Genomic DNA, 13046 nt, shown 5'->3' on the forward strand with positions numbered 1-13046 from the left:
CCCACCCCCCATTTATCTATCTATCTATCTATCTATCTATCTATCTATCTATCTATCTATCTATCTATCTATCTATTTATATTTTTGAGATAGTTCTCCTGCTTTTGCCAGCCTAGACTGTAATCCTTTTTTTTTTTTTTCCTCCTTCCCTACTAGCTAGGATGGTGGTCGTGCACTGCCATACCCAGCTTTTCTTCTTCTTTTTTTTTTTTTTTTGGCTTCCAGTTGTGAGGCTTGGACTCAGGGCCTAAAAGTTGTCCCTGGGGATCTTCAGCTCAAGGCTAGCGCTCTACCACTTTGAGCCAACATGCCACTTCTGGTTTCCCGGTGGTTAATTGGAGATGAGTCTCATGGACTTTCCTGCCTGTTTTAAACCATGATCCTTGGGTCTCAGCCTCCTGAGTAGCGAGGATTACAGGCGTGAGCCACCCGTGCTGGGCTGCTGGCATTTTTTTGTTGGGAAGAGTTGTGAATTTTTGCCCAGGATGGCATCAAGCTGTGCGGCTCCGACCTCCACCTCCCATGTGTCTGGTTACAGGTGCGAGTCACTATGCCTGGCCCCATTTTGCTTTTTCTGATGTGTATGCTATGTTGTACCCTGACCACTAGTCTGAGAGGTGAGACATTTCTTGGTGGAATTGAATATCTTTTTGTATGTTTGTTGTTTTCTTTTTCTGTTGTCTGTATTTTCTGGTTAGGATATAGTTCTATGTAGTAGGGAGTTACAAATATTTTTCCTCAGTTTGCCTTAGATTTCCTCCAGCCAGGACTTTTGAGTCTAGTTCTGTATGGTTTCACAGTCCATGATCCTCTTCACTCTGGTCACACTGCCTCAAAAGCACGTTCCACAATTCCTAAGAGGATTGATCTGTGTGTAACTTTTTAAAAAATGCATCTGCCTCTTACATTTAAAGACGCTTGTAATGATCACTTCTTCCCTTTATAGACTCGGCACCAGCGAGGAGATACACACCCTCTGACACTAGAAGAGATTCTGGATGAAACCCAGCATTTAGACATTGGACTCAAGCAGAAACAATGGTTAATGACTGAGGTATGAGCAGGCTGAGAACTATTGTCAAAGGAGCAGTCTGTTATGAAGACACACTTGCTGTGGCTAGAGGGCGTGTGTCTTTATGTGTGTTGGTGTGGTGCAGTGCTAGGGACTGAACCCAAAGCTTGGCAAAACTCCACCACAGAGTCCTTTCCCCGCCTTCAAAGCATTCCTGGTGTACTGAAGTCTGATAATGCTTGTAGTGCTCAGTGCTTTTTATTAGAGAAGTGGTGTATGTGTGTCTATATATATATATTCCAGTGCTAAAGTTTGAGCTCACACTTCTAATTTTTCTAGGCAGCTACTCTACCACTGAGCCAAACCTCCAGTCCTGTTTTTCTCTGGTTATCTTTAAGACAGGTCCTGCTCCCTCCCCACCTGCGTGGTCTGGACCCCAGTCTGTCTATTTTTAGGCTGCTTACAGTTGCTGAGGACGTGAGGCACATGCTGCCCTACCCAGCTCTCTCCATTGAGACAGAAACCTGTAGACTTTTCTTCCCAGGCTGGCCTGGAACCAGTCTCAGCCTCCCAGACAGCTTAGGATTTCGGGCATGTGCGGGTTGAGAAGAGGTCGTGGAAACCCTTTTGGCCGAGGCTGGTCATGAGCACAGCCTCCTGAGAAGCTAGAATGGCAGGAGTGAGTCACCAGCATCCAACTTGTTTTGGTTTTAAACATTTCTATGAATCGTTGTGACCTAGTAGTTTCGCCATGATTTTAAGTGTGTATCTACACATCTTGGAGTTTAGACTTCAGCATAAAAGTCGTGAAGATGTGAAGGTAGCACCTTCACTTTCATTTTGAGATTAGTTGGTATATTTCAAGTTGTTAAATGTATAGTTTACATACTTGTAAAGGCATGTTTTAGAAAATTTTAAGTGTGAGGTACAGACATACCTTCAGTACTTCAGTACACTATTACTGTTTGTTAAATCCTTTTCATGAATATTTAGCCACACTCCATTTGAAGGAAGTTCAACATACACAGAGCATGATAATTTGGAGGTAAATAACTTATTCGTTGTTGTTGTGAAGCTAGAACTCTGGGCTTGGGTGCTGTCCCTGAGCTCTTCAGCTCAAGGCTAGCTCTCTACCGCCCGAGCCACAGGGCACATCTGGTTTTCTGGTAGTTAATTGGAGATAAGAGCCTCACAAACTTTCTTGCCTAGGCTGGATTTGAACCCCAATCGTCAGAGCCATGGCACTGGCTTATGAATAACATTATAAACATTCAGATGTTTAAGAATGTTGAGGGTCTCTATTATTAAATGATGACAAAGGAGATGGCTTTTTGAGACTAGTGTCAGAGTCTAAGGATCCAAGGTGAGCTGATCGTGGTGGCATGCACAGCAGGAGGGAGGCTGAGGTAGGAGGATTGGGCCAAATATCAAGTTCCAGGGCAGCTTAAGATACACGGTGAGACCCTGTCTCAAAAGAACAAAAACATGCTGGGTACTGGTGGCTCACACCTGTAATCTTAACTATTCAGGAGGCTAAGATCTGAGGATCATGGTTCAAAGGCAGCCTGAGAAGAAAAGTTCATGAGACTCATATCTCCAATAAACTAGCCCCCAAAAGAGCCAGAAGTAGAGCTGTGACTCAAGTGGTAGAGTGCTAGCCTTGAGCAAAAGAAGCTGGATTAGCACTTGGGCCAAGAAGAGTTCAAGAGTTCAGTCCCCAGGACTGGCAAAAAAAAGAAATAGAACAGAGGCCCTTGTTGATGAAGGAGGCAGTGAACATCATTTACAAACATCACAGAGGCCTCTCAGGAAAACTGCAGACCCGCACAAGCAGGGAGAGGGGAAGGGAGGAGGAAGGGAGGTAAGGAAGTAAGAAGGAAGGGTATATGTAATATTACATATATAATAAAGTAGATATTTTATAAGCTACACATATCCTGTTGTAAATGTTATATTATAAACTAATACACACACACACACACACACACACAAAACACACACAAAATCTGAAAAAGAGAAAAGACCACAGGTATCCAGGGCACATATCTGAAATCTTGGCAATGGGAGGATGAGGCCAGGCCAGCCTGGGTGACAGAGCAAGACGTTGTCTCAAACAAACAAAAATAGAACATTCATGAGGTAATTCAGTTTATGTTATCAAGGAAAATATAGTTCTTGGTTTTCACAAAATGATGTAGTTTATCAGTATTAGTGAAGCAGATAGTCTTTTGGCATCTGCTTAGCCTCTAACCATGGCAGCAGGTAGCATGTAGGGAGTCTGGTTATTGGCTCTTTCTTCCAGGGCAGTGTCGTCATAGACATGCAATATACAGTAATTATACGTTGGATGTGGGATGGGCAATGCCCAGTTTACTTTGTCACTTAATAGGAATTTTATCATTTCTTACCCAGTTTACCTCTGAAAGAATATAAATTAAGCTTTCTTCAAAGCAGTTATGATAAGATATTTATTTTTCTGCAAGGAATATATACATAGATGATTAAAAAATGAAAACACCAGTCCCATGCTGATATTTAGCTGCTGTTGTTGTGGGATTCTGATGTCTAGTGTTTTGGATGTGATCGTTCAAATGCATTTTCTAGCTTGCCTCCTCTGTACTGATGACTGTTCAAATTTACGAACAGAAAGGAGGTGTCCTTTTTGACCATCCAAATTGTGTCACTATTACAGGCATTAGTAAACAATCCCAAAATTGAAGTGATAGACGGGAAATACGCCTTCAAGCCCAAGCACAACTTGAAAGATAAGAAGGCCCTCCTTCGCCTCTTGGACCAGCATGACCAGCGAGGGTTAGGGGGGATTCTATTAGAAGACATAGAGGAAGGACTGCCTAATTCCCAGAAAGCTGTCAAGGTAAGTATATGATTGTAAGCATATTTAAGATATCAGTTGTTTTTAAAGTCTCCAACAGTGTATGTGAAGCACTACTGAAAAACAAGAGTTTTCCAATTCATGAGTACTGCAATCTTAAAATATATTAAGATGTGTGTGTGTGTGTGTGTGTCTGTGTGTGTGTGTGTGTGTATGTGTGTACGGTTGGTCATGGGGCTTGAACTCAGGGCCTGGGCACTGTTTCTGAGCTCAAGGCTAGTTAGTGTCCTACCACTTTCAGTGACAGGGCACCTCCTGGTTTTCTGGTGGTTAATTGGAGTCTCACAGATTTTTCTGCTCAGATTGACTTTGAACCACAATCCTCAGATCTGAGCCACCAGCACCCAGCATTTTAGGAATATTTTACGTAATTATAAAGTTAGGGTGCAAAGCGGCTTTATTAGAAATTTTAATAAGAATTTAACATAGCAGGGACTGGAGAGACAAGAAAATGATTTTAATGCAGTGAAACCTCTGTATCTAATAAGTTTTAGCAAACACCAACAGAGCAAGGTGTTAAAAGACTTAAAAAAACTTAAAAAACTGTGTGAAGCTGGGTTCCAGTGGCTCATGCTTTCAGTCTTAGCTACTTAGCTGAGATCTGAGGATTGTGGTTCAAAGCCAGCCTGGCCAGAAAAGTCCATGAGACTCTTAGCTCCAATTTGCCACAATAAAATAGGAAATGGGGCTGTGGTTCAAAATGGTAGAGTTCTAGCCTTGAGCAAAAAAGCTCAGAGACAGTATGCAGGCCCTGAGTTCAGGCTCCATGACCCACTGACAAAGAACTTGGTGTGATGATTTTCTGGGTGAAGGACAAGCTAGTTGAAAATTCCTTCCTTTTTAATTTTTTTTAACATATATATATATATATATATTCACACACACACACACACACACTCAGGCTTTTCCTTTGATTTAGTTGGAGATAAGAGTCTCACACTTTCCTGCCTGGGCTGGCTGTTCAAACTCTTAGTCTCCTGAGTAGCCAGGATTACAGACATGAGCCACCAGCACTCAGCTTTGTTTTCTTTCTTGTAATGGACATTTCAACTATATCTGGTCACTATAAAGGTGTTAGGATCATTATATACATCTTGTGTATAATGTTATAACAAAAAAATCTGAAAGAGAAAAACAAATGTAGCTAGGGTGCATGTCTTTGACAATGCCCTATTTTTTGTGGTCTTTGCTTTATGCTATTAAGTATTTATAGTCAAACTTGTGGCCAGCAGAGCCTCCTGTAGCCTCTCTAGCTTCTGGAAAGCTAATGCAGTATTTGGGCAAGGCAGTGAGAACAAAAGCCTGACTCTTGTTTTTCTGTTGCCTCACACTTCTAGATGAGTCAGGCATTCTTCCATTTTCATGGTACGCGAGCTTATGAAAAACTGTTGGAAAGAATGGATAATGACAAACTAGTCAGATAGCTCAAATGGTACCATTCCACAGTGATCTTACTGTAGTAAGAGTCCACTAGACCCAGATAGTAATTGAGTGTTTTTTGTTTCTTTTTTGCCAGTCCTGGGGATTGAACTCAGGGCCTGAGCACTGTCCCTGGCTTCTTTTTGCTCAAGGCTAGCATTCTACCACTTGAGCCACAGCGCCACTTCTGGCTTTTTCTGTATATGTGGTGCTGAGGAATCGAACCCAGGGCTTCATGTATGCGAGGCAAGCACTCTACCATTAAGCCACATTCCCAACCCAGTAATTGAGTTAGTTTTATGGTAGCTCTGCAGAGTTCTTCCAAGTATAATAGAACAAAATGTCCATCCTTAAAAATAGAACTGCTCAAGAAATAAATCTCAGAAATTGAAACTGGTGCTATGAACCCAAATGGCCTGCTGCAGGTTAAAAGGAGGCTTTTGTTGTGCAAATCAACTGTTTCCTGAGGTAAAGGGAGTTTACTGAAATATTTTTTCATGTTTAAGGCTTTAGGTGACCAGATACTAATGGTTAATCGTCCTGACAAGAAAAAAATACTTTTCTTCAATGATAAGAGCTGTCAGTTTTCTGTGGATGAAGGTGAGTCTTTGTGCACTTTTAGTTTACAAGTATATTAGTCTTAGGGTAATGAAGATATTTATTTATTATTAAAAAAATTTTTTTTTGCCAGTCCTAGGGCTTGAACTCAGGGCCTGAGCACTGTCCCTGGCTTCTTTTTGCTTAAGGCTAGCACTCTACCACTTGAGCCACAGCACCACTTCTGGCCTTTTCTAGATATGTGGTGCTGGGGAATCGAACCCAGGGCTTCATGTATACGAGGCCATATTCCAAGCTGAGATTTATATTTATAATGCAGCTAAAATTTAAATATTTTAATGCTTTTTCAGTATTATCAACTTCTAGAAACAACAACTGGCTCATAGAGCAGATATGCATTGGGTGTTCTGTTTGGTTTTGTTCAACTGTTTTGAGATGGGATCTGACTGTAGAGTTCAGGCTGTCCTCAAATCGCAGTTCCTGACTCAGTCTCCCAAGTGTGCTGCCTGGCCTGGCTTATACAGTGAGAATCAAAGTTTCACACTTGGAAAGGAAGGGGATAATTTTTCCTTTTGTTGCAGTGTACTAATGTTAATCTCCTTCCTTCAAATATGTAATGCCTATGTTTTGTATTTCAGTTCAGGGTTTTGTTGTTGTTGTTCTCTTCCCCCCCCCCCCCCCTTTGGTTGTAGGGCATGAACTCAGGGCCTGGGTGGTGTCCCTGAGCTTTTTGCTCAAGGCTAGCGCTTTATTACTTTGAGCTACAGCTCCACTTGTGGTTTTCTGGTGGTTAATTGGAGATGAGTCTCATGGACTTCCCTGCCTGTTCTGGCCTTGGACTGCAATCCTCAGATCTCAGCCTCCTGAGCAGTTAGGGTTATAGGCATGAGCCACTATTGCCCTGGCTATATTTTAGTGTTCAGGGATGAAAAAATTCTTGGCTCCTATAGACTGAAATTCCTATTTTAGGCAAATTTACTGAGGTTACTTTAAATGTGTAAATTTTTCTCCTCTCTCTCTCTCTCTCTCTCTCTCTCTCTCTCTCTCTCTCTCTCTCTCTCTCTCTCTCCCTCCCCCCCTCCTCTCTCATTAAAAAAATAAACCAATAAAAGTTCTTGTTAATACTGCAAAGAATTTTTGCTTTGTATTTCCACATGAGATTAATTGAAAATGGACATGTCTTAGGGATGAGTTATAACTCAGTGGCAGAGCCCTTGCCTAACAAGGTGAAAAGTTAGGTTCCCAGAGAGGGAGAAAATGATTAGACACCTCAAAAGATACTGTTTTGATTCCAGTGGTGGCAGTGTTTATTTTAGCCACTAGGTGGCAGTCTGGGCCACGGGAGGAAATATGGACTAGGTGGCTTTCAGGCACGCTGGAGTCACCCTGGATTCTCTCTTGAGTGATTAAGCTCAAGTAGGGAGGCCGTTTACGGCTTGGTAATTAATCGGACGAGTGAACGCAGATTGGTGGGGCTTTGGTGTACGAGTTACTGCACAAGTCGGTTCTGAGAATTTAGATGCAGTGTAAATGAAGTGTCAAGAGGGGTTTAAAATAGGTAAGATACCCTGTCAGTCTTCACCTGTACAGCCTCACCGCCTCACGAGGGTGAAATGAGCCAACAGAAGCCATAGAAAGAGCACACAAATCTGTTTTTGCTGGGGTGTGAATATGGCTTTGTGCACACTGGGCTCTTCCACTCAAGCCATGCCCCAGCCCACATTATGAGCTATTTTTAAGTATTCTTATAGTATTGGAAACAGAGTAGCCAAGACACTAGTTGTTTTGATTCTCCTTGTTTGCCTCCTTACTTATCCAGCCCTTCACTCGCAGGTGTGTAGTTTGCATGTCACTAAGCACATCACAAAGACATAGTCATTTCAGTGGCTCATACCTGTAATCTTAGCTACTCGGGAGGCTGAGATCTGAGGATCACAGTTTGGAGCATCTTGGGCATGAAAGGCTATTATCTCTAGTCAGCTCCCAGAAAACAAGAAGTGGCGCCATGGCTCAAAGTGGTAGAGTGCTACCCTTGAGTGAAAGAGCTCAGGGACAGTGTGCCTCTAGGTCATGAGTTGAAGCACCATGACTGACAAAGAAATAGCCATTTAAGCACTAAGACCACATCTGCAGTGATGTCTTAGAGTTACATAATTGTCTTGCTGTACCCCATGAGAATTCATGACTTGACTTTTCCCCCCATTGCTACTAACTTGTTTTCAGCTGGAAGCTTAAGCAATTCTACTTTTCTCCTTAGAATTCAGGACTCTTGCCAGGCACCGTTGGCTCACGCCTGTAATCCTAGCTACTCAGGCGGCCGAGATCTGAGGAATGGGATTCAAAGCCAGCAGCAGGAGGAACCGCCCCCACCCCCCAATCCAGAAATGGAGCTGTTGCTCAAGTGGTAGGGTGCTAGCCTTGTACAAAAAAACTCAGGGACACTGCCCAGGCCCTGAGTTCAAGCTCCAGGACACACACACACACATTCTCTCTCTGTGTCTGCACCCCTCCTCCCCATATATATTAGTAGCTATGATTTTTAGTCTTACCCTGAGCTCTGGATGGTTCTTTTTTTCCAGACATACTTTGTCCTCTTTACCATTTTTTGCTATACAAAGAGAAATGCAGAATAATACACAATATGTATTCTAAGTAATATGTGTATACATATATTACTTCTAATATATACATATCACTTAGAATATATATGTGTGTGTGTATATATATATATATTTATAAAGCTTTTTGTTGTTCATTGTGGGGCTTGAACTCAGGGCCTGGGCACTGTCCTTGAGCTCTTTTTGCTCAAGGGTAGCACCCTATGACTTTGAGCCACAGCACCACTTCTGGATTTCCAGTGGTTAATTGGAGATAAGAGCCTTACAAATTTTGCTGCCTGGGCTGGCTTTGAACCGCAGTCCTCAGATCTTAGCCTGCTGTGTAGCTATGATTACAGGAGTGAGCCACCAGTAAGTCCAGCTGTAAGTACTGCTGATCCTATAAATTTGCAAGTATTGATAAATTGCAGTGCAATGAATTCATAGTCAAAACCAGAATTCTTTCCTATGACACACTTCCCCCAACAACTGTAGGAAAATTTGAACAGTAATGTTGTGTTCTTACTGGAGCTGCACTACCCACATCTGTCCCAATGTTGTTAAAGTAGGGCTGAAAGGTAGTAGGTGGGTAGCGGTGGCCACTGCCTAACTATTTTGGGAAGCTGAGAAATGGGAGGATTACAATCCTAGACGAGCCCAGACAGAAAAGCTAGCCATAAGCAACACCAAAAGAGGCTGTTGGCTACAGTGATGGAGCACCTGTCTAGCAGACCTGAGGCCCTGAGCTCAGTCTCAGTCCTGCAGAAGCAACAACAAAACAAAGTACTCCAGTGCTTTTAAGTAATAAGCTAAAATTAGAATTTACTGATAATTATAATAAATACATATTAAAACTGGATGCTGATGAGCACAGCCGCATGCAGCAGCTGTTGGTGAAGCCAGTGAGGCCACGCTGGGCGATTTCTTTTGATTGCCACAGTGACGACATTGCAGGGGACCCTGGGGCTCTTGAGCATAGGACGTGGCTGGATTCTCAGAGGGCTGTAGTTCTATCTCTCACCGGTCCCCTGATTGACTTCAAAAGAATTTTAACAAGTAGGGGCTGGGGATATGGCCTAGTGGCAAGAGTGCTTGCCTTGTATACATCAGGCCCTGGGTTCGATTCCCCAGCACCACATATACAGAAAATGGCCAGAAGTGGCACTGTGGCTCAAGTGGCAGAGTGCTAGCCTTGAGCGGGAAGAAGCCAGGGACAGTGCTCAGGCCCTGAGTCCAAGGCCCAGGACTGGCCCCCAAAAAAAGAATTTTAACAAGTAAATGGCTAGAGTGCCACGTGTTTCTTACTGTTGGCTGAGTTCAGGGCAGATGAACAGGTGTTTATAGTACTTGTGCAAAAAGCGGGAGAGAGGGGCTGGGGATATGGCCTAGTGGCAAGAGTGCTTGCCTCGTATACATGAGGCCCTGGGTTCAATTCCCCAGCACCACATATACAGAAAATGGCCAGAAGTGGCGCTGTGGCTCAAGTGGCAGAGCGCTAGCCTTGAGCAAGAAGAAGCCAGGGACAGTGCTCGGGCCCTGAGTCCAAGCCCCAGGACTGGCCAAAAAAAAAAAAAAGCGGGAGAGACAGGAGAAGAAGGCCTTCTTACCCTGGGAAAGCCGGGGCCATGGTCACCTTGCTGTTCGTTCCCCCTGCCTTGCGCGGAGCACTGCGAGTCTTCTGTCTGCTACCTCCTGTTCCAGGCCCTCGAGCTCAACGCCCAACACCAGCGTTCTTGTCTGACTTCTTCGTGTATGCTAAAACCTCATGTGCACTTGGACGCCTATAGCATTTAAAACTTGTTGCTGTTGTTACTGTTATTATTTTGGTCAGTGGTGGTGCTTTCATTCAGGTCCTGAAAGCTGTTCTTGAGTTTTTCCCTCAAGGCCAGTGCTCTTCCACTTTGAGCCACTGTGCCACTTCTGGTTTCCTGGTGGTTAAGTGGGGATCAGGGCCTCATGTGCTCTCCTGCCTGGGTTGGCTTTGAACCACGATCCTCAGATCTCAGCCTCCTGAGTCGCTTGGGTGACAGGCACGCGCCACCGGCTCCTGGTGAAGCCTAGACTTTTTGATCACTGTAATACTGTGGTTTATAAACGTTGGTGGTAAAGGTAACTCCTGTCTCATTCAGAATTCCAGAAACTGTGGAGGAGTGTCACTGTCGACTCAATGGATGAGGAGAAGATTGAAGAATATCTGAAGCGACAGGGAATTTCTTCAATGCAGGAGTCTGGACCAAAGAAAGTGGTGTGTAGTCCCTGGAAACTGTGTTGCGCCCTTTGTCCTGCGGGCTGCCGCTGCGGCGCGTCCTGCTCTCCGAAGGGCACCTGTGGCTCCCGCTTCCTGGGTGGTTCTGTCAGTGGAAAGCCAGCTAACGTCTGCTGTGTTGGGTGTGCTTTCCTGAGCCTGGGCGAGCATGCGCGCTATGCCTGCTGCCTGTCCTGCAGTGCTGACCCCCCCCCCCCCAGCCGCCTCCCTAGCCGCCCCCCCCCCCCCCCCCCGCCATGGCAGCTCCAAGCTGCCCCACTCTCACTTCTCCAAGAGGAGCCTCATCTCCTGCTTGCCCTCTGACACCTGAACTGCACTTGTTGCCCTTGCCTCCGCCGGCCGAGATAGGGCGTCCCCCGCCTTTAGGAACCGGGTGGTTTTGTCTTCAGAAGCCCCGAGTCCTCAATGACGGACACCAATAACCACACCACCACCACCACCACCCATAGCCCAGGAACGGGTGGCCGGGGCTCATGGCCACCTCAAGCTGCCGTTGGCGCCTCCACGTTTTCTTTCACCCCGTGCTTAGTAGCTTGTCACTTTTGTGGCTTTTTTTTCACATGCCTGTGGGTGAGTCAGTGAATTTTTTTTTAAGTTTTTATTATAAAACTGATGTACAGAGAGGTTACAGTTTCATACGTTAGGCATTGGATACATTTCTTGTACTGTTTGTTACCTTGTCCCTCCTACGAGTCAGTGCATTTTTAAATTCCTAAAAAGGGAAGGTTTATTGTCAGTGATCTCTGCATGAGTGATTATAACTGAAGGCCCTCTTGATCTCCTATTATTGCTTAAACCATGGGACACTAATAAGTATAGAGAATAGAGAATATTACAGTTAGCAGTTCTCCTGCATTGCCATGTTTTGGTATATTAGTTTTTTGTTTTTTTAAAGATGATGATGGTCGATGTATTTTTAGACTTGATAATAGACAAGACGCAGAGCTTCACTTCCTCTCTTGTTTTATCTGCTCAGGGACTAGAATAGTTCTCACTGGGTGTGGTGCCAGCCCATTTTGTCTGTGTGTCTGTGTCTCGAGATGTCTGTGATGGGTGGGGCTTTAACTCAGGGTCTGGGCACTGTCCCTAAGTTTTACCACTCTGAGCTCCACTTCTGGTTTTCTGGTGGTTGGTTGGGCTGTTCGGGCTGGTTTCAAACCTCTATCCTCAGATCTTGGCCTCCTGAGTAGCTAGGATTACAGGCATGGTGCCCATTTCTTCTTGATGGGCATTTGGCTGTCAAGGAACAGACTGCATCAGGGCCCCTTGGGGGTTGAGGAGGCCGAGTCTGACCACGAAGTAGAGGGGGAAGTCCAGCCCCACGTCCTGTGCTGCCGGTTCTGGGATCCAGTGCTGCCCCGTGTGCTAACGCTGTTGCCCTTTCTTTCAGGCCCCGATTCAGAGAAGGAAAAAACCTGCTTCACAGAAAAAGCGACGTTTTAAGACTCACAATGAACACTTGGCTGGCGTGCTGAAGGATTATTCAGACATTGCCCCCAGCAAATAGGGGACACTTGGTCATTGAACAAAGAATTACAGAGGCAATCACAATCTCCTTTGTTGATGCGTGGCATCTGCACACCGTCTTCCCGTGCGCTTGTCAGGACTGGAGAGGAGCCGTCGTCCACAGTCGGTGTGGGCCACCAAGCCCAAAGCTCAACTTAACTGAGGAACAGTGCACCAGCCCAGGGACTTCCTGCTACTTCTTGGGAGAAAGGCACTTAGCATGGCAGGCAGGTGCCTGCTATTTATTTCTCTTCTAAATGGTTTCTGCTTCCATTTTTCCTCTTTATTACTTAATTTAGAGCAAGTTGGCAAATAGTCTTGAATGCCACATTCGTTTATTCCAAAAGAGCATATTTATAATAAAATCATTGTAGAAAAATTCTTAGGCGTTGGTGAACTCTTGTTACTTTTGGAAGTGGCAGCAGGCAGCTTCAGTCCTTGACGTCCCAGGTTTGGGATGTTGCAAAGATTGGAATCTGCACATTACCACACATGGATTTCCGGATTGGAACACAAGATGTGCCTCTTGCTATCAAGTTAAGCAATAAACATACACTATAAAGAGCTATAACTAGTAGTGCTTTCTTTTAGCTGCATGGTCTGCTACCATTTGAACAAGGATAGGAAGAGTTGGGGTTCTCCCCCCCTCCCCCCAAGTACTAGGGTCTGAACTCAGCCTTGTGCTTGCTCATGGCTGGCACTCTACTACTTCAGCAACAACTCCAGCTGGCTTTTTTGCTGGCTATTTTGGAGTCTATTGGACTTTTCTGATTTTGGACCTTGAGCCTAAAGACC

At 44.6% G+C, this 13046-nt stretch overlaps 1 protein-coding gene across 1 annotated transcript in view; it reads left to right on the forward strand.

The window, feature by feature from the left end:
• The window catches only part of Gtf2e2 (general transcription factor IIE subunit 2), a 38508-nt gene extending 26186 nt beyond the window's left edge, over positions 1 to 12322 (forward strand). Inside the window, exons 4-8 of the mRNA XM_048330545.1 lie at positions 947 to 1054; positions 3705 to 3887; positions 5831 to 5924; positions 10609 to 10724; positions 12136 to 12322. Of these exons, the coding sequence (XP_048186502.1) occupies positions 947 to 1054; positions 3705 to 3887; positions 5831 to 5924; positions 10609 to 10724; positions 12136 to 12252 (618 nt within the window). The 3' untranslated portion in view covers positions 12253 to 12322. The remainder of the gene's footprint in view (positions 1 to 946; positions 1055 to 3704; positions 3888 to 5830; positions 5925 to 10608; positions 10725 to 12135) is intronic.
• Positions 12323 to 13046: the final 724 nt, after the last annotated feature.

The sequence above is a fragment of the Perognathus longimembris genome, chromosome 21, assembly GCF_023159225.1.
Source record: "Perognathus longimembris pacificus isolate PPM17 chromosome 21, ASM2315922v1, whole genome shotgun sequence".
In the NCBI taxonomy this organism is placed as follows: Eukaryota; Metazoa; Chordata; class Mammalia; order Rodentia; family Heteromyidae; genus Perognathus; species Perognathus longimembris.